The following is a 20,654-nucleotide window of genomic DNA, read 5'->3' as shown; positions in this document are numbered from 1 at the left end:
ATGGAGGAATCGTCCGAGATCACCATCACCGCCTCGACTTCTGACGTGGCAAGTAACTACTTCGTCGATTCAGAGATCGATGCCTTCTTCACCAAGACTTCTGCAAGCCGCGAAGCTTGCAATGGCAAAGCAAGAGAACTTGTTGGGGATGGAGATGTCGTCCCAGTCGACGTCCAGGGCGTGTGCATCTACACCGTCTACGCCGGACCTGAGCTGGAATGCGTCGTCCAGTTCCGCCTCGAATCTCTAGCGCTCAAGGCCGAAATAAGCTCTCTAGCGACCGAGATTTACGGATCACTCGTGCCAAAGGTGTCCTTCGAAGGCAAGCTAGGGGAAGAAGGAGATGGGAAAAAGGAACCACTTTACGTCTACTTGATGACCCGAATGCGTGGAGTGACTCATATGGATTTCATCTTGGCTCATGGCTTTCCGGAAAACTCCCCCGACCATTTCCTCTGGCGAAAGAACCTGATGGGAGACGTCGCGCAGTAAGGTCTCAACCGTCGAAGTCGACTTAGTTGTGATGCTAACTCAATGCTTGCAGCTTCATGGCTCTATCTTGGAACGCTCCTCAGCCCGTCAGCCCGGGGTACCGCAGTAGGTTACGAGACGCCTACGTTGGCGACCTGCAACTCTTGAACAATTCACTCCCTTCTCGATTCCGACCCATCATCCAGACCTGCATTGACGCAATAGACGACATCCTATCCCTGCCCATGGTCCTCTTCCATCGAGACTTTGGCGCCTGCAACATCATAGTGGACGAAGCAACCTGTCACCTTGTCGGCGTCATTGACTGGGCGGAAGCTGAAGTGTGTCCATTCGGGCTCAACCTGCATTCACTTGGGTTTCTGACCGGGAAGCTTCATCTGCGCAACGGGTGGACGCGGTACGAAGACTACCATACTTTACAGGACACATTTTGGGAGAGATTCAAAGTGGAGGTCGCCGGAGTATCAGACCATCAGCTCCGGACGATTAAACTCGCAGGGGCTTTGGGTCTGCTACTGTCGTCCGGATTCACCAGCCGGCTTGCCAATGAGCCAAAGCCGGTGCCTATCAGCGATGATGAGCATGGACGTTACAATATGATGTCTTTGGATGGATTTCTTATCAATCCGGAGACGAAGTTCGACATTGATGGACCTTTGAAAGATAGTCCGTACAGGTATGTTTACTCGACAATCACTCTTGGACCCCGACACTGACATCATCTTTCCCTGCTAGTACCTAGGCCCCCCCGGGAAGGCAGATGGATGCCCGAATGGCATATTATACTGGTTTCCGACAGCATTGTTGTTCGTCTGAGACCCTGACCCTGTGTTAAAGCACATAAACCCGGCTCCGGAGTTGTGAAATGTCTCCCGCCCCCGTCCACTTCCCCATGCAGAATTCCCATTCCTGTCATCGGAACCAGATGACTCCGTCGACGCCCTTCTACCTGACGGGAGCAACAAGAGAGCCTCCTTTGCGTATGCTGCCGCCGTTGCCGCAGCATATTCCTGCCACTTCTTGTTCTTGTGTGAGTCCGCATAGTCGCAGATTCCCCGGATCACCAACCCCTGGGAGTGGATCATCACGCCGGCGGCTTCCATCTCAAGACAGAGGATGTTGTGCCTCGCGCGGAGTTCGTTCCTCTTTGCGCTCGACTTGACGACCGCATTAGCCGAGCCGATGTTGCCATAATGGATATGGGGTTGGTCCCTCAGCCGCTCGGCCCACCTGCCTCGATCCTTGCGCCGCTTTGCTCGCGCCGCGTCACAAAGAACTTTACATGACCCCTCCCTATCTTTCGGATGAAGATAGTCGTCCTCAAAGAGATAGTCATTTTCGTCTCCGGGATCCTCATAATCCTGCTGCCACTTATCAATCAGGCCACTGCGCAACTCGTCCAAGTAATCCCGGATCTTGCTTCCTCCCACCCGCATATGCATGCTTCGCAGGTTGTTCACCGCGGTGAGCAGAGCAGCAGACGGATGAAGCGTGTGCTCCTTGACAGTCAATTCGTTTTGACCCTCCCACGCGCCAAACTCATAGTGCGTCACTCCGCCCCTTCCCTGGTGGGGAACTCCGACGACAACATCGCCCAGGACGATCTGCTCCTGCAGGTCTGGGCCGTAGCAGGGCATTCCTCCAGCTATGCCGACTACCAGAATATGTTTGATGTTGCGGAACGATCGGCGCATATTGGTGAGCGCCATGGCGGCTGAATGGATGCCGATAGATGGGCAGACGACCATCACGACGAAATGCTGGCCTATACGCCCTACGTGGTATTTGGCATCGTCGTCGGGCACTTCCATTGTTGTGTGGTCTTTCAGCATCCCGACCGCGGCGGTGAGCTCCATGTGCATGGGGGCGATCCAGCCAACTGTGTACAGAGCTGTATTGCGGGGAGGAGCCATTGTGGGCGAGCGTTTGACTGTCATTATCTGGTGATCAAGAGCCTTTCGGGACTGGAAGCAAGCTTATGATAAGAGGTGAGCCTAAGGCAGGAAGTGGGACTGGAATGGACATAAAGGCTGCTTACAGGAGCTGGGATGTGGTTGTCCAAGGCGACAAAAGACACCATGCCAACGTGTGAGATACAATCCGCACGACAGAAAGTGGTTGGGATCCTTTGACATCTGTCTCTACTTCGGGTCTTTTATGAGAAGTGGAATGGAAGAGAGTGGTGGGTTGCGGTTCAGTTCTGGCAGGCTTTGCCAAAGAGTGAGCACTCTGGCTCGGCGTGATAGGATTGGTGGCTTTACGTAACCCCTACCGACCATGATGTGCAGAAAAAGAGGGCATCCAGACTGGGCAATTCATACTTGGCCAGATGACTTGTCAACTTCAAGTGCTTCATCTTGCAAGCCCAGTCATTCCAGGTACTGGTGCAGGCGCATTCAGATCTTCCCGAAGGTGCAGGTAATATGCTATTAGTGGCCAATCGACAGTCGGCTGGGAATTCAGGCAGGTTGGGCATCTACGTCCATCCGCAAGGCATCAACAGCCGAATGCCACAAATGTGCACATTTGGCTCGCACATCCATCACGTCCCACGGGCTCGAAATCATACTTGACTGGGGACGAGTCTTGGAGGGTACAACCCGAAAGCTTGGGAACAAGAAATACTTCAGTTGTTTCTTTCCTCCTCTTATCAACAATCCTCTTAGCCGTCCGATGCTACACCTTGGGGCTTTGGCTTGGCCGTGAAACTGGAAAAAGTCTTCACCTGTGCATTCTGCTCTGCTAACCTCTCACCTTCTCCCTGCGCCTTTGCCTGCAAGAGATCAACTAATCTCGTCACGGAGGCCAGGGGCTGCAATCAAGCACTACTGAATATCCAGAAACTCAAACTCCTCGAAAGTGGGAAGAGAGTGCTGACGATGACACAATGTCTTTCTGCAATGCTGGTTCAGGCTCCTTCAACGCCAACACCGGCCCGGGGTCTCAGTATAACAACAACGCGGCCGGGCCGCAATACAACTACAACTACTACCCAGGCAGGTTTTTGTGTCGGATAATGGACTCAATGGGCACTTACTAATATCCCGTAGGTTCTTACTTTGGACATGATATACACCGTGACACCCTAGAACGTGAAAAGGAAGGTCGGTCTGATCTTAATTCTCACCACGGTTGGTAAAGACTGACCCCAACAGATTGTCTACAATCCCTCAGCTTCTCCAGCATAGACGCTCGCCGGCAAGATATCGTCCAAGTCCATCCCAACACCGGTGATTGGGTTATTGGGACCCCTGAATTTCGAGAATGGCGCAACTGCACAACTTTATCAAGGCACAATGGAGTGCTTTGGATCAAAGGCCATCCCGGAACGGGAAAGTCGACGCTGATGAAGCATATCTGGAGACACTGTCAGCGGGAGCTTAAGGACCGTACCATTGCTGGATATTTCTTCCACGCTCGAGGCGAATCATTAGAGAAGACACCTCTCGGCATGCTACGTTCCTTGGTATGCCAGCTTCTGGACCAGGAGGAGTCAACTTATCAACACTTTCTTCCTCTCTTCCGCCAAAAGAAGCGAATTCACCAGGAGTGGGAGTGGCGAGAGCCAGAACTCAAGGAATTCCTAATCTCCGAGATGCAAGTTCACCAGAGGCAACCACTCGTCCTTCTTGTTGATGCCTTGGACGAATGTAGGGACTCACAGGTTCGAGACGTTGTCAAATTCCTCGAACAATTGAGTCTTACCAGCGTTCGTCATATGGTAAATGTCAGCATATGTCTATCGAGCCGCCATTATCCACACATTACCATGACAAGATATCGGGAGCTGGTGGTAGAAACCACGAACGGGCATGTCGCGGATATCTCTACATACGTCCACGATAATCTGACTGGGTCGGACCCAGATATTGAGAAGGGGGTGCTCAAAAAGGCATCCGGTATCTTTATGTGGGTCGTTCTCGTCGTTACCATGCTGAACAAAGCATATGACGAGGGCAAGATCGAGGCCATGGAGCGGAAGTTACTCGAGGTACCAGAGGACCTTGATCAACTATTTTTGACAATACTCAGCAAAGACAACCCCGATAAGCAAGAAACAATCCTGATGCTGCAATGGGTTTTGTGTGCAGTACGGCCTTTAACGGCGGAAGAGCTATACCATGCAACGTTAGCTGGAACCGGTGTAAAAGACTCAGGACCTTGGGATTTGTCACGGCTAACGGCTGACGATATCCGGAGGCGAATTATCCACTCGTCAAAAGGGCTCATAGAGGCTCGTAAAGACACCGGTATTTTTCAGACCGGTAGAGGTATTGTTCAGTTCATCCACGAATCTGTCAAAGACTTCCTCATAAGAAATCATCGGCTTCAGAGTATAGACCCTACGCTTGAGTCGAATCCCATTGGTCAATGCCATGACCGTTTGAAGACTTGCTGTATCTCATACATCCTTAGGATGGATGCGGCTGTGGTTGAGCTTCATTCAAGTCACTACCCCTTTTTGGAGTACGCATCTATGTACTTTCTCGATCACGCTGAGAAAGCGGAAGCAGCAAACGTCTCCCAAGCAGAGTTTTAAGGCAGATCCAAGAAGGCCATGGTTCCCGCTTGGCGCATGAATGTATATGGCGCCGTGATTCCAGCTTCGCGTGGGTAGCTGAGCGCGAAACGGAAAGTGGACCTCTATTGAGCAAAAATGGCAGCCTGTTATACAGGTTCGCAGCTCATAGATACGATAATCTCGCGAGAGCGCTTCTTAGAAGCGACACCGAGATGAATGCGCGACGGGGACGTCGCGGTTATGTATTACAGCCGGCTGCGGCTAAAGGCTCTACGAAGACTGTAAAGCTTCTTCTCGATCACGGTACTGATCCTAATGGCTGGTACGGGGGATTTACCGCATTGCACCGGGCTACATGGCAGAGACACAAAGACGTCATACGAGTTCTTGTTGAGTACGGCGCAGATGTTAATGCGCAAAACAAACGCTGGGGCACGGCGCTACACCAAGCCTTGGATTCGATTGATGCCACTGGCTTTGCTGATATTATGACTGTATCAGTTCTTCTCCAGCACGGCGCCGATGTTAATGCACAAGGCGGACTATACGGAACCGCGCTACAAGCAGCAGCAATATACCGCCAGGAGGAGATTGTAGAGCTTCTTCTCAAGTACGGCGCAGATGTTAACGCGCAGGGCGGGATATATGGCACCGCACTCCAGGCAGCTGCGACAGCGACTAAATCGCTCGTAGCTCTGCTTCTCGCGCATGGCGCCAAAGTTAACATAAAGTGTGGGAAATATGGTACTGCGCTGCAGGCGGCTATGGTAGAAGGCAATAAGGAGATTGCAATAATTCTTCTCGAGCATGGGGCCGACGTCAACGCCCAAGGCGGGAAATACGGTACCGCGCTACAGGCTGCTGCGTCTGCACCCTCCCTGTGGACGATGGCTGACCCAAGAGATGCTACAAAGTTGCTTCTCGATTATGGCGCCGATGTCAACGCGCAAGGCGGACAGTACGGTGGCGCGTTGCAGGCCGCAATATCGACAGGTCGTAAGGATATAGAAAACCTTCTTCGCAAGTATGGCGCTACTATGTAGCAGCCCGTGCTCCGCAGGGAGAAACTGTCTGAAAGCAGGTCTGGTGACGAGGACGAGTGGCAGATGTCTTGGAGCAACTTTGTATTCCTTGCGAATGTCTGGTAGCAGGAAGGGGAGCGTATACGATCCGATGTAATTTGGTCTTTTAAGTTCATGTTTGCAAGTTTCCTATAAATCTAGTCATTCTCGTGTCTATGCCCAAATGCCTTATGAGTACATCTACGCCCCTCTCCTCTGACTTAATACAAAAACTAATACCGAAAGAGGTTTCTATAACATCATTGGAATCGAGTGTCGGCTGGGTAGTGGGCAATGGACGCTGGAACAGCAATGCGTGGAACCCTTCAACACCTTAACCGCCTCCCTCAATCCGGGCACCATCACCCATACCAGGGTAATGGTATCTTCTGGTTTCGTCCTGGATTCGTCATTGAGGAGTGTCCGCGTCCCCATTCACTGTGCTTCCAGGGGCATTCAGTTCACTAGCACTCCCGTCCTGGGTATTTAGGCTCCCCTGGTTTTCCGTTTCCTTTTCTCCTTCGTTACTACTACAGAATGAAGCAACATTTCCGTCGTCCAAGTCCAACACTTACACAACTGCCTCTGGAATCTGTGGGGCATGGTGTTGTCTCCTGTCCGGGGTCACCGTAGCGATTGACGGCAGTTGATATGGGCCTTGGCACCTTGTACGATAATGATGTTGGTAGACTTCTCGGATCATTTATCTCGGACATGGATTTTGTGGTGTTGCCGTTCAAGGACAAAGCAAACGTATGTGCACCCGTGATGCCTTCCGGTAGTCGTCTGTCACTGCAAAAGAAAATGTTAGCAGATACCGAACTTGGTCTTACCATAACTGATAGAAAGAAATGCGATCAATGAAGGAGCGTCCAGGAGCTTTGAGAACCGCTCATCATGATTCTTCAACCTTTTGGACGCGAGTGACCATGGTGTCTTTTGGGCGCTTCATGTTGGGGAAAGTTATGGTCAAGCAACTAATAAGACCAGCACCTGCATTCCGTTCTGCTGCACCCTTACATTCGGGAGTTCTAGGGAGCGGAACATGGCTGTCCATAGAGGAAAGTTGGGCCTAGGCCTGGGCCTATATGTTTTACTGAATATTTCCAAATTAGGCTTCCGGTTAATCCCGCTCTACTACTATGCTGTTTGGTAGTCTAGGATTTAGTACGTATCCAAATGTATTCTTTCACTACACCCCGGGTCTGCACCGACATAACCTTCCTGCTGTGTCCAACGGGCAGCAACCGTCAATACCATCGGGTTAATGCAACGGTGATACTAAAAGGCGGGTTTGCAGGGCTCGTAAAAGGCAGATTGTGCAGGCTGGGGCGCTCGGAGCCTGCCGGTGTGGGGCCGGTGCGGGGCCGGGGGGAGGGCCGGGGAGCATTTCAAATGCCGGGTAGAACCCGGTAGCCGTAGTCGGACAATCGCCACCTACAAGCAACCAGGTGAAGGCGAGAATCCGAGCGGTCGGCCGAAGTCGGGAATACTATAGTATTGCTGACTCTGCCGGTATGCCAAGTGCAGTTGCTTTCCGGAGATGCCATGCCAGGCCGTAGCTCCCAGCTCTCAGCGTTTTTGGGCCTCATCCACAGCTCGGGTACTTCCGGAGCACTGGGGTTATGTCTAGACGGGCTCTGAACATTCCGAAGCAGCTAGAATTGCGCGAGGTATCAGATCACCACGACGTCATCTACCGGTAGAGCCGATGGATGATATCTATTTGCAGCCGTGTATCGAATGAGGGCAGCACCAGGTATATAAGGCGGCGCATTTCCGCAAGAGGTTCAATCATCATCGGTCACACATCATCAAGTCCTCACTCACTAACATCCATCTCGCCAATACAACTCCTCCGTCAATCCTCCAACATGGTCCTTACCAAGTACAAGGCCGCAGCGGTATGTCAAAGAAAGAATGCCTCAGTCGACTATCTATCTGACGCCAAAATAGGTCACCTCTGAGCCGTGCTGGTTCGATCTCGAGGGAGGCGTTCGAAAGACGATCGACTTCATTAACGAAGCAGGTCAGGCCGGCTGTAAGCTCGTTGCCTTTCCCGAAGTATGGATCCCGGGCTATCCATACTGGATGTGGAAGGTCAACTACCAGCAGTCGTTGCCTATGCTGAAGAAATACCGCGAGAATTCGATGGCCGTCGACTCGGAGGAGTTTCGGCGTATTAGAAGGGCTGCTAGGGACAACCAAATGTATGTATCCGGTCACCGGCCCCAACCTCGATGATGATCCGTTATGAAGCTCACACAACACTTTCACCTGGGCAGTTATGTGTCGCTCGGCTTCTCGGAAATCGACCACGCCACACTTTACCTAGCGCAAGCTCTCATCGATCCCACTGGCGACGTCATCAACCTCCGTCGCAAGATCAAGCCCACCCATGTCGAGAAGCTCGTCTACGGAGACGGCACGGGCGACACGTTCATCTCGGTCACGCCGACCGAGCTGGGCCGGCTCGGTCAGCTCAACTGCTGGGAGAACATGAACCCGTTCCTCAAGTCGCTCAACGTCTCGATGGGCGAGCAGATCCACATCGCCGCGTGGCCTGTCTATCCCGGCAAGGAAACCCTACAGTACCCCGACCCGGCGACCAACGTGGCCGACGCGGCGTCCGATCTCGTGACGCCTGCCTATGCGATCGAGACGGGGACGTGGACGCTGGCACCCTTCCAGCGGCTGAGCAAAGAGGGCCTGAAGAAAAACACGCCCGAGGGTGTCGAGCCCGAGACGGACCCGTCGACGTATAACGGCCATGCGCGCATCTACAACCCGGACGGAGCTCTTGTCGTCAAGCCGGACAAGGACTTTGACGGATTGTTGTTTGTCGATGTACGTTTGTGGCACACTTTATTCTATTGGGATGTTTGTCTATCTGAAAGGAAAAAAATACTAACAAGACAATTTACTACAGATTGACCTCAACGAATGCCACTTGACGAAAGTGCTGGCCGACTTTGCTGGACACTATATGCGGCCGGATCTGATTCGTCTTCTAGTTGACACCCGCCGTAAGGAGCTTGTCACCGAGACAGACCCCAAGGGAGGCATTGCGGAATACTCGACGCGGGAGCGCTTGGGGTTGAACACGCCGCTCGAAAACGGCAAGGACGGGAAGAAGTGAGGACTATCGGACGTCGCGGGACTTAAGCACGGCTTGGATCAGGCCTGAAGAAAAGACTGTGCTCGGGTCGCTCATCTTTGAATATTTGGCTAGACTTGTTCTCTAATCTCCTCTCCATTTTTCTATATCATATAATGTGGCACGTGGTACTCACATGCCCTACTGCAGACCGCTCTCTTAGTGCCGCCTACACTTTTGCCAGCCAGTTTCGGTCCTCAGAACCTCCACTAATTCGATAGACATCGATCACCACATCTTCTCTGGTATTAGGGGTAAATAGCAAGGGTAAGTACCTTGTGTAGTGTATGCCTAGCCCACTCAGCTGGGCTGGCGTAAGTGGAACGGTACACTCGATGGCGAAGGCAATGAAAACGGTTCTAGAAACGGCGGCGGCGTTTTTGGCTGAATCATCCAAACCCCTGTCAAAAACTACTCCCATAGATAATCTTCCGATATGTCGGCTTGTCTATGGGAGCGGGAAGGACAGGAAACGGGTCTTTTAATCACGTGGTAGGGTCAAAAAACTGAACCACCAGCTCCCATATCCATATCGTTCGGACGGAGGCAAGACGGTAAGTGGGGAGGCGGTGCTAAAAAGATGAATACAATTGGGCGGATTACGAGAACAGTTGACTGTCCTGACATTGCGGCTAGATCTTCACTCGGTCAGAAGACCATTCCTGATTGGTTCCTAGTACTCCTCGGTCTAGTTATGTGTATGCAGATGAGAGCGTGGCAAGGGAATCTCTCGCTCTTGTCTTGTTGGGTCACGGTTTTGGTGATCCACTACGACAAACTGATCACGATGGACCTCCTTCATGTACTTGCCTTAACTTACCTCCTTCATCTGCCTGCATTAGCCTACCTCTTCACTTCCATCCTGGCATATCATAACCATGGAAGTTGGCTTGCAACACACTACCGGCGCAGCCGCCAACACCTTTGTAGACGAATCGATTGGTTGAGAGAGCTGCATGCCAGGGCTGCGAAACAAGGTGACGGCGGCGTTGAGAGCGACAAGGTAACCACAGCTCTAGGATCAGAAGCCGGCATGTGACGAACGGCAGTCTGATCTGCCTAAATGAGATAGCTGAAGGTAATAAACTACCAGAGTCGTCCGGTGAAGCCAAAAGGTTCACAACAAGTATGGTGGCGTTATACGTGTCTCGGTGATAATGATCAATTGACTACTATCGAACTATCTGACAATCTGAGTTCTCCAGTCGGCCCTTTATACTTTCACGCATCTAATTACAATTGTCCGGCTCGTTGACTACGAGCTGGTTCATCTTCGTGAGCCTGGGCCTGCTTATAAGCCTTCTTTCCCTGTCATGGTTACACTGTCCAGCCTTTACGTGGCTGTTGTGTACTAGTGGCTTGGTTGGCCCGTGTCCTTCGCTTATAGTTCGTAACACGGCAGCTAGGGTGGGATGGCTTTAAGCCTGTGTGGGGGCCCGTATCAGCACCCCCGCCCCCTGGCATACTTACATGGGGCTTGGCTCGAATCGAGGCTGGAAGCCTTGATATCAAAACAAACGCTACCCGAAGTGAGCCCTCTGGTTGCCTTTTTGGCATGTCCTCCATTGAAGCATCAAAGCTGCATTTGATCCTTGAAAGACGAAACGTTGATGTGGCACGCTAATATCAGGCTTGATGTCAGGTGCGGCGCTACGAAGATCCCTCCACCTTTCCGCCGCTAGAGGGTGTGCAATCCATTAGGCGTCATTCCCCTATCTTGATCTCTTTTCCATTGTCACTAGCGTCCTTCCGGATCATCGTTCCCAGTGTAATAGCAACCAGTTAGGGTAAACAATTACACCAGACCAGACTCCCAAACACCGTCTCGATGCAAAGATACTCCACCATCACCGACGCCAGATTCATCCCCAGCGTCGCATACACAGCCGCCTTCACCGACGCCGCCGCAATCAGCGCAACAGTCAACGGCCCCAACAACTTGAGAACTTTGTCTGCCTTGTCTCCTCGCTTCCTCTCTGTTTAGTACCAACGTCGAGGGCCCACCGACATCATTTCGCTCTTCCCCTCCTGTCAGAAACCAGTGCAGTTCTGGTTGTCCACTGGTGGCTGAAAGCTAAGCGCACAGCTCGATGCGGATGGGCGTTGTGGCAGAGCCGTTCGTTGGTAATACATCGGTTCGACATGGCGTCAACGACTGGTCAAATGGGAAGCATCCGCGTTTCAGCCCTTTGGAAATCGGGCACTTTTCAGCACCGCCGCAGTCCAACAATTGGCTCAACGTGCAAGATGCGTTCCTAGATGAGAAAGGAGAGAGCAAAACGTGCGTTCCAAGGTGTATTAGGCATCAAAACCAGGCCCTATGACTTGCCGTCGTTAAGCGCCCAAGACACAGCCGCAGCCCCACTCCGTTATGAGCTACCGCACGTTTCCATCGAAACGATTTATCCCCGCGCTGTACGGCCAATTATATCTTGAGAAGGGCCTTCAGACTAATGCCTCAACATGGTTAGCACACCTAGCAAACCACGTAATTGGCCAGTACAGCCTGGGGATAAATCCTACTTGAATGAGAATTAGCCCTAGATGGAGAACGACTGATTCAAAACGATGTTCATTCCATCGGTGAATGTTCTCACCGGAGCAAACCGCCGTCTACGCCAAGCATCTTCGCAAAGAGATGAACGATCCCAACATCCACGCTTTCTTCAAGGCGCGTGCTGTTTACGGCCGCAAGCCTCACCCAGGTGAGGTAACTGCTTGACTCTGCAGCTAGAGTACAGGTAGGTACCTTATTAGCTTTTCTTCGAATGTTATGGATTAGCGTGGGTGATGAGGTGCAGGTGACCAAGAGGAATGAGGAGAGGACGGTTATGGATTGGCCGTTTTGAAGGAGTCCAGTCTGGTACAGCCAGTCGTGGACGAATTTACGATTTCTCATTTGGATCAGATCATGAAGAAGAGAAGAGAGGGTGGCGAGAGCATCGGAGTAAAGGTGCGTTCTTTCTTTATCAGGACCATGCATTTTAGCCGGCACAGAGTCAAGTCTTTGTCTTGGATTAGATCGGATCATGATCAGTCCGTGGTGTTCCCGTCGTTATCCTGGCTGCTTGCTTCCACGTCGTCGTCATCCGCTTCTTTCGAAGATAGGGAATTCGTTTCCGTGTCCCTGGTTGACGGCTTCCACCTGGGGAACCCCTGTTTATAATCAACATCATCATACAACTTCAAGCAATCCTCACCCTCCGGTATCTTGGCCCTCATCTCATCCGTCGAAGCAATGTACAGTTCCCAGTCACCCAAATACATCTGCTCGACCGCTCCATAAATATTCTCCTGATCAAGCTGATCGTTCGGCTCCTTTATGGCCAGATGCCTAGGCAAGTAGCACAGAGGGTTGTACGCCAAGTCGTCATAGGGTTCCTTGATGACCCTCGCCGCATTCCAGCACCAGTCGTGCGCAGGGTAGTCGCATATCGCACCCCTGCCGCCAGCAAAGCGTTCACTTGCTACAAGTCCTAGCTCGGAAGTGCGACGCTCGAGGTAGTCGACGAAGTGGTTCCGGACGCTGGAATCGCATTTAAGAGTAGCCATGTCCCACAGCTGCTTGCACGGCTTCGGCGCCAGCTTGTCCCACAGCTCCTTGTAGTTCCCCGCGATGCACGCCATGGCTACCTGGAGGTGCATGTCCGGCCGGCGTTTGGCAAGGGCCGCCAGCGTTTCTTTGGCGGGAACGAGCGGCCACCAGATCATGCCGGGAATCTCGTCGAAGTCAGCTTCGGGATCGGGATCAGTCTCGGTGATGTGCGACAGGTCGTTGACCATGATGAAGCGCGCGAGGGTGGCGGCTCGGATATCTCCCGAGCTTTCCCCATCCCGTGGCTGAAGCGACCACCACTTGGCAAAGGTGGTGTTGTGGTATATCCCGCGCAGAACGGCGCCGTGCTCGCCCATGACCATGCGCGGCCGACGCAAGCGGAGATAGCGGTCCAGGTTGCCTTCATACGCGGCCATGATTATCAGCGGGTCCTTCATCATGGTGGGCAGATGCAACGGCAGAGGCGAGTAAAGCAGCTCGACGTGTTGCGGGGGCAGCGTGTCCTGCCCTGCATAGATGTGTGTCGTCACGAGGCCGATGTGGTCGTCTTCGGCGATGTCGAAGGGACAGGAATCATAGTAAGGGTTGTAGTTGATGGTCCTATAACGGTGATCCTCCGGGTTTACCGTCACATCCAGTGTTGATCGGACGGCCGTGTCGCCGTTCATAAAGGCCGGACACCGAGGGTTTTGGTGGTTGACGGACCGGGTGTAGTCGTCCAGGACGGCGTAGCAGACTGGCTGCTTCATGATGTACTCGAAGATGGCCTTGGACCCTGGTTTATCCGATTCCCTAGCCTCTTCGGCGATCGACACCTCGGGGAGGAGACTAAGCTCATGGTACAACCCCTCATATCCTGCCACGGCACATGCCCGACCGACGAGGTATGCCATCTCGGGATAGCGTTTTGCCAACTGTCGGAGCGTGTTCTCGCTGGGGACGTCCGGGTGCCAGAAACAGTAGGGTTTGGCGTCGTCCGTTGCCATTTTCGGGATCTGGTTGCTCATGATGAGCCGGGCATTACGTGCCCGAGCAAAGTTGCTATCGGGAAGCTTCTTGCAGAGCTTCACCACTTCTTGAGACTTGGCAAGTGCTTCGTTGTGTCGTATGCCGTAGATGGCGCAGTAGAGGAGTCCGTTTGCATAGTCATTGGGAAGGCGCTCCCCACGTAAGGCGACGCGACTCTCATGGTAGAACTCCTGGTCAGCCATTTGGCGCGAAAAGAAGTGGAGGCTGCTGAGGCCCTTTTATATAGTAGGTAGACTTGAAGGTGTTTTTCAAGTGAAGAAAAATGGACATTGGTGTGTTTGAGTGTGTGAGGGAGGGGAGAGAGACGGGTAACAATTAAATAGGTACTAGAAACGGCGTCTGGTACTTCTATGGTACTGCAGTACCTCTAGGTAGGCGTGGTACTTCCCCTTGGTGTACTGTAATACCCCTGTACGTATATATTACTACGTACCTGCCCAACTCTACCTAGCCCCTTGCACCTTAACGGCGTGGGATCAGCGAGCCAGGGTTGGTTAGCTCCAAAAGTTTGGAAGGCAAGTCTGGCCCTTCCCGTCTTTTGACACATGCAGGCTTGCCGCTTCTTCAGGGGCAGGGCAGGTTCTGTCTTTGGTCTTTCCATTTTTCTTTTTTTGTGCAACATGTGATTGTCCGATTTCGCTATTCCAGCTACATCACCCCTCGAGTCTCCAACTCACCACTCACTCGCGAATATTCCCCAGACTGGAATATCTCTATTTACTGTACAATCTTGTAATATTAATGTTTCCTTCCCCCTCCTTTGCCAAATTACCTGTACCTTACCCAACCTCGCTCAGCAATATTTACACGCTCCTTCGGGACAGTAACCCCGACTGCAGATAAACTCACACAGATCAACATAATACGCATAGTCCGAGTTGGTAGGACTCTGGTTGTCTGCCGGGCACCCGTGCTTTCCTGCCAACTGGGCTGGTGGCGGAACTGCTACCGCCGCGGACCGGGTGCAGACACAGGCAGAGTCGAGGCAGTGGTCGAAATCGCAGCTGTAGGAACAAAGTCCGAGGAGATTGCCCGATATTCCTTCAGCCGTGGTACCACCTGGTGTTCACACAATGTAGGTTAGCTTGGATGGAATTCTTTGCAGAAAGACTTGGTAAAGACATACCTGTGCAGTGCGTAGTGGAGGATGGCAATGCAGGTGCAGTGGAGGTAGTAGTAGTCTTGCTCAAAGTCAGTGACAACGATGAGGCCGGAGCAGTTGTTGAAGACATAGCCGTACTGGACCCAGAGGACATGGAAGAAGAGGCCGCCGACGTTGTCTTTGAAGATGCTGAGCCTGATGAGGTCGAGGTAAAAGAAGGAGCAAAGGAAGAAGAAGTGGTGGTCTCAGTCGGCTCTGCGGGCTCTGCAGGAGGTGCGATCCATTTTGGTCGAAGACACGAAAGTTCCACCCTCGGCTGGACTGAACTTTTATACCCAGAACTGTACCCAAACACAGTAGCAACCAGGTACGTCCTGTTGGATGCGGTATAGTACGTTGTCTCTGTGCTGGGCTCCTGGAAACCGTCGCCCACCATCCACGAATAGCGTCCGACTTCATCCACTGTCGCATCTCTGGCCCCGACCTCATCTTCGAGATAGGACGCATCAAAACCTACGAGGAATTAGACGTCAAGCTCGATGAAAGATCATGGGATTGCACTTACCCAGCACATCTGCTGTCACAAATCCCAGAGCCTCTTGGCAGCTTGGCGTGATGGTGTCAAGGGACCATCCGCCGCACATGATACCGCCCGACTCGTCCGCGTATGCTCCCCAGTTCGCAACCATGTCGGCTTTCAAGTCCTTCTGACATTGGCTCGGCAAAAAGGAACAGTCGTGCGCAACGTCCGAGGCTGCGTCAGGCAGGTCGCTGACATAATAGTGCTGACAGATGTACCACGAGGGATGCATGCTCTTTGGGAGGCCATCTGCCTTTCTCATGGACGGTGGGATGCCGTTATTGAGAGCTGCCACGTCGATTGTGGCATTCTCTGTCGTCACAGCGGCCGGAAAAGGCAGATGGTCCGCTATCCGCAAATGGGTAGTGAAGCCTGGCAGCGGGCTCCCAGGGTACGGCTTTGTCCAGTCTAGACCGGTGAAATTGGCAATGTCCTCGCGGATGGGGTCTGCAAAGCCGGCTTCCAGCGCGGACCAGGACATGGGGATGACATTGGAGCCGTTGGCAAGATATGGGATGTTGTCAAAGTAAATGTAAGTAGTGTCCGGGTCCTTTGCTGCCTTGGTGAGGTGGCCATGGCCGAAGAGCAATAGCGCCAGTGACAGAGCGCCAGAGCTGATGGCAGACTTGACGGACATGATGCAAAAAAACACCCAGGCGGCTCGAGGTCCGGTAAAGAGATGGGTTGTACGTGATAGTGGAGGAATATCTTGAAGGTTCAACTTGGGAGCATGGCAACAGTTGGGTTTAAGAGCGGCATCCATACCTCTAGGTAGCCACCTTAAAGGCCTGGCCGAAACATGTACCTTGGTCGTTGTGCTTTTACCTCACACTGAAGGTCTGGTGCCTTACCTACCTCCCTTGAGGTAGACATGGATAGAGGTAGAGGTACCTAGCTGCCGAAACCGGCTTGGATCATGCAATTGAAGGTGCGTTCCCGAGGTCCTGAACTTACCTACCTTCAGTCGCCTCATTGCACTTAGTGTAAGTAATGTTTACCCCAGCCGGAGCCGCTCCAGGTTGCAATGCTACCCCTAACTTCTTCCTGATTTTCTGTCGAGGCCTGGATCCAGCAAAACGGACCCGGGAGTCGGAGATGATCCCCTTTACGGGGTTTAGGCGCTGCAGCAGTGTGATCTGGAGTGCAGCGTACCTGCGTCTGGGTAGAAGGTATCTGCCTTGCACATGGCATCAGTTGATGTTGTGAGCGTAGAGGTACACCATGAGAGTGGCGTGGTGGCAGACGCAGGAACGAGAAGTCTGAACCAAAAAAGAAGGTGAAGGACCAACATGAACCTCAATACAACATCGCTTAGAGGGTAGTGTACGCTAAGCTTTTTCTCTCTCGCTACACCTTGCACTAAAAAAAAGCAGGGGGTTGTCGGCCCGCAAAGGCTTGTTGGCTATTGGCTCTTGGTTCTTCAAAAAGAATAACACTGTGTCGACTGCAGCGTTGGTTGTTGGTTCCTGAAAAAGCGCTTTCTCAATCCTGCTGGCCGAGAGTCGAGACTCCATCGCCGTCTGGTTCGAGTTTGCCGTGGAAGATTGCAGAGTCACAGAATTTTACGCTCTTGCTAACATAAATGTCGGCTGAACCTAGTACATGTAACCTTCCTCATGCAGGATCGGAAAAACGGGCCCTTCTAGCGCGCGTACTAGGTATACGCTCTAGACTGATAGCCGGGTCCGGGTGAGTAGCCCTTTCCTATTAGATTTGCGGGTGGGTTTTTGGCTAGCCATTATTGGGTTAGCTTCCCAACCTGCAATGAGAATTCGGATTTCGGTCTACCAAAGTGCGCTACAAGTACACTACAAGTCTTTCATTGAGGGAAACTACAGGTAGAATGTGCACCCCAATGGCACAACCACAAATAATGTAAAGAAAATGAAGTTTCTTTGTATCAATGCAACTTCTATTTCTCTATTCATATTTTAAATGTTTCAACAATCGCATTTTGCCAAGAGGTTGAGAAGTCGGAGTGACCAAGTTGAGTCTTGGGCCTTTTTTTGCGGGAAAAAGTACCTACCTCTAACCGGTCGTTTATTTGTGAGGGGGACTAGACAATGTGTTGTTTCTGGTGCTGTGCCAGGCAAACAATGCTTTTATCATTTCATTGAATGTGAAATCCCCATTCCATATGCCTCCAGTCAATCAATGATTCCTGTGGTAACGACGGGAACTTCATGTTCAGCAAGGTCGAGGTTATCAAACAGGGCCGTACGTGATTGCATCTTTGCTGCAAAGGCATAGCAAGCTGCTTCACAATGATACAGATGCCTGACCTAATGGAAAACAAAATGGACGAGAGGGAGCCATTGAGTTGTAAAGGTAACTAACATAGTGTACATGTGCTCGTGCTTGCAAATAACACCGGATTGACGAAACATCCCATGCTCATTTTCATTCCCTCCACCCAAGCTGTATCTCTCCTGGTATAGAGGTATACATGTATTCAATGTCCCTCCTGGATCTACCAGATACTGCCATTACTCCGCTTGGCACGCAGGAGTATCCTGTGCCTTCTCCTTGAGGGCCTTCACAGCCTCCAACACTTTGCGATGGCTTAGTGCCGACCTTTGCGCCTCCCTTTCCTTTTTACTCATCAGTTTCTTCGTTTCTGAATGTTGGTATGTCTCCCGCCCATACTCGACTACCAATAACTGAAACCTCTCCTTCCAGTCGACAGGGTCAAAAGGCAGTTGGTGCCACCCAATGGCTTTTGCCAAGATGTCTGGCATATTGCGCTTGTTGACGGGGTCGCTCAGAGTTTTCGCTACATCAACCATCTTATAATTTTTCTCGAACTCGGGAATGGCGACGTCGAAGCCCAGGATCCTAATGCCAGGGAACACCCTTTTCAGGTCCGCACCGAGATATTGCGTCTGCCGAAACTCGGTCAGTCGAATAAATTTGGCCTTCTCGTTCGCAAGAGTTATGGCTTTCAAATCATTCCTCATGGGTGCTACAGGGCTATATGTGTGGGCAAAAGCGGTCAGCTAGGTACACACCTAAACATTGTAGGTACTATGAAGTGGCGGTGTCCGTTGTCAACTTACAGACGTTCTCGAGCTTCCACCACCATATTCATCCACTCCGTGAGCAATTCATGATATTTCTTCTCCTGCACATTGCCTCCGACTTTCACCGGCAATTGGCCAGATGCGAGTGCGATTGGCACCATCCTCGGCTCTTTCACAGCTTTAAGCGCCTTGGCCGTTGCCTCGATATTGTCCAGATCCAGTGGTGGAATCCTGCTAGGGTCGATGCTGTCATCCCTGAACCAAGCCGCAGCAAATTCTTCCCAGTTCATCTTGCCGTTGGGTAGGCTTCCTCGATGTCCCTGCTGCCTGTAAGACTCCTCGACTAGTTTTTTATCCCTCTCCGCATCGAGGAGAGGATAGATGTACCGCTGGTCCGCACCCTTGTACTGCCAGGCGATATTGTAAATGCCGTAGGCGGACATCATCTCGTAGAAAACGGAAGGGCTCTTGCTGGCGACAATGCTTGCCCACGATGCAATGAGGAAAGTCCAGGCCCATGCTAAGCGTACCAGCATCGTGATGGTGTGGCCGGGCGGCTGGTTGTTTGAAGAGAGTGTTGTGTGTGAAAGATGTGGAAGAAAGAGTGGAAAAGGGCATGTACGTACGTCCTAGCCTTGGGTAAAGCCAAAGGGAAAGAGTTTGATTAAGAGGTCAGTCATTCTATGAGCCTTGCAAACATGGCCGTCCGACTCTTTTCACGTATTTCGTACTGTCTCTCATCTAAACCTAGAGGTCTGGTACCTACAGGTACGTACCAGACCTACAAGATGTACCTCTAAAGGTTCATGTAAGGTATCTGGTTGCACGCCGCCGACGGGCTTGAACGCGGTATACGTCGGTACCTAGAGGTACCTTCGCGTACGTGGGCGCGCGGATAAACCGGCACGTCTCATCGTTTGCCTTGAAGGGGCATAATAACGAAAGGTAGCACGAGGATTAGCGAGAAGTCCAGAGGTCTGCATGTTGGTGCGAGATGTTCCAACCAACACCAAGTTACCGCAGAATCTCAAAATGCCCACATGTTCAGAGAGCCCCTCTACTCAGTACTCTAAGTTGCCTCGGCAGATACAGAGGTAGAGGTACCTATCTGACTTTGTTCATATCACCATCAACGGCGACACTTCCGTATGTAGGTAGATACCTCTATCATGTCAAACCCTGGAGACCGCCGCTCCGCTCCGCTCCGTGTGATTGTTAGTTGCGATGGGCCCTCATCACGATAGGTACCTGCTCTACCTAGAGACGTACCTAGGTTCTCATCGAGGGTTAAGCGTGGGTTTCTACATGTAGAGTAGGTTAGCAGATGCACTAACACACCAGGGTCGAAATCCCGAATTTCAATCTCGGCGGTTTTTCGTGGTCGTGGATATCAAGACCACGCTTTTCTAACCACCTCTAGGCAAAACACCGCCAGGTAGGGGTCTGGTAGCGCAGGGCAGCAAGGGAGCAAGGGTACCTCTCGGTAGGTAGTAACCGCAACGGTTTAGAGCATACGACCCTACGTGCAGGCATTCCTTACAATACTACCCTGTACCAACCAACAACCGTACCGCCGGGACTGGAACTTCTTTAACAAGGCTACCCCAAGTGGGTACATATGTACCTGGAACGGCGGCTCAGATGGGGCCGCTGGGGCCCAGTTCCAGCCTCCCCTGTCCGCGTAGCGTTCTCGATATGCAAAGTTCTAACGGGGCAGATTTGCATGAGACCACCCCTGAGCAACTATCAAACCCTGAAGATTTCCGAAGTAGAATCCATGCAGGTGATTTTCGACACACCCAGGACACTCTAGTGTAAGTCAGATACCGAAGTATACCTATGGCAACCTGAGAGTCTGGTTGCAATAAAGTAACAATGCCAGGATGAAGAAAAGACAGACCCGGAGACAGGTCCGGACAGACAGGTCCGGAACTAAAGCTGCCCCTGGATACCTAGAGGTACCTTTCTGGTAGTCGGTCTGATTACGGTAGTGGAGAAGAGACATAGTTGCCACTTCATCCTTCCATGTCACCAACCTAGTTGGGACGCCGGTCCGTAGATATCGTTTGACGAGCGTGCATATACTACATTGTCGAGTTGTAGTAGACCCTTGGGACCCTGGAATGTGGTCTGTT

The 20,654-nt window shown here is 51.9% G+C and overlaps 6 protein-coding genes across 6 annotated transcripts; 3 read left to right on the top strand and 3 right to left on the bottom strand.

The window, feature by feature from the left end:
• Nucleotides 1-1,316, top strand: B0H65DRAFT_507230 (uncharacterized protein; the record flags this gene model as incomplete). Its single annotated transcript, XM_062828124.1, has 3 exons — nt 1-488; nt 545-1,168; nt 1,292-1,316. 3 exons carry the CDS (start codon nt 1-3, stop codon nt 1,314-1,316), a joined length of 1,137 nt encoding a protein of 378 aa, XP_062685171.1.
• Nucleotides 1,317-1,774: 458 nt separating this feature from the next.
• On the top strand, nt 1,775-6,057 carry B0H65DRAFT_507228 (ankyrin repeat-containing domain protein; the record flags this gene model as incomplete). Its single annotated transcript, XM_062828123.1, is given in 10 exon segments — nt 1,775-1,895; nt 3,648-3,958; nt 4,088-4,142; nt 4,164-4,372; nt 4,385-4,483; nt 4,493-4,634; nt 4,644-4,662; nt 4,693-5,025; nt 5,097-5,317; nt 5,516-6,057. Coding segments are annotated over 10 exon segments (2,052 nt in total).
• A 1,892-nt stretch (nt 6,058-7,949) lies between these two features.
• On the top strand, nt 7,950-9,214 carry B0H65DRAFT_419787 (cyanide hydratase; the record flags this gene model as incomplete). Its single annotated transcript, XM_062824236.1, has 4 exons — nt 7,950-7,979; nt 8,032-8,285; nt 8,361-8,922; nt 9,005-9,214. The coding sequence occupies 4 exons, from the start codon at nt 7,950-7,952 to the stop codon at nt 9,212-9,214; spliced, it is 1,056 nt and encodes a 351-aa protein (XP_062685169.1).
• Nucleotides 9,215-9,436: 222 nt separating this feature from the next.
• Nucleotides 9,437-9,873, bottom strand: B0H65DRAFT_459314 (uncharacterized protein; the record flags this gene model as incomplete). Its single annotated transcript, XM_062826451.1, has 1 exon — nt 9,437-9,873. A coding segment is annotated over exon 1 (173 nt), but the record flags the coding sequence as incomplete, so codon positions are not given.
• Nucleotides 9,874-12,265: 2,392 nt separating this feature from the next.
• Nucleotides 12,266-16,136, bottom strand: B0H65DRAFT_419190 (uncharacterized protein; the record flags this gene model as incomplete). Its single annotated transcript, XM_062824191.1, has 4 exons — nt 12,266-13,863; nt 14,646-14,876; nt 14,944-15,432; nt 15,485-16,136. 4 exons carry the CDS (start codon nt 16,134-16,136, stop codon nt 12,266-12,268), a joined length of 2,970 nt encoding a protein of 989 aa, XP_062685167.1.
• Nucleotides 16,137-17,784: 1,648 nt separating this feature from the next.
• On the bottom strand, nt 17,785-19,314 carry B0H65DRAFT_459307 (uncharacterized protein). The gene is made up of 2 exons (XM_062826450.1): nt 18,556-19,314; nt 17,785-18,469 (listed from the first exon to the last, which is right to left on the bottom strand). Exons 1-2 carry the CDS (start codon nt 19,053-19,055, stop codon nt 17,986-17,988), a joined length of 984 nt encoding a protein of 327 aa, XP_062685166.1. The 5' UTR covers nt 19,056-19,314; the 3' UTR covers nt 17,785-17,985.
• Nucleotides 19,315-20,654: the final 1,340 nt, after the last annotated feature.

This window comes from Neurospora tetraspora, assembly GCF_033439725.1.
Source record: "Neurospora tetraspora strain CBS 560.94 chromosome Unknown B0H65scaffold_2, whole genome shotgun sequence".
Classification (NCBI taxonomy): Eukaryota; Fungi; Ascomycota; class Sordariomycetes; order Sordariales; family Sordariaceae; genus Neurospora; species Neurospora tetraspora.
The sequence above is the reverse complement of the archived record's forward strand: the minus strand, read 5'-3'. Positions and strand labels throughout refer to the sequence as shown.

What these genes read in the sequence shown, in the direction of transcription:
- B0H65DRAFT_459307 (XM_062826450.1), bottom strand. Translation starts at nt 19,055, where the DNA reads ATGCTGGTACGCTTAGCATGGGCCTGGACTTTCCTCATTGCATCGTGG. An exon ending in GTGGAAGCTCGAGAACGTCT is followed by an intron (nt 18,470 to 18,555) that starts GTAAGTTGACAA and finishes CCACACATATAG; the next exon opens with CCCTGTAGCACCCATGAGGA.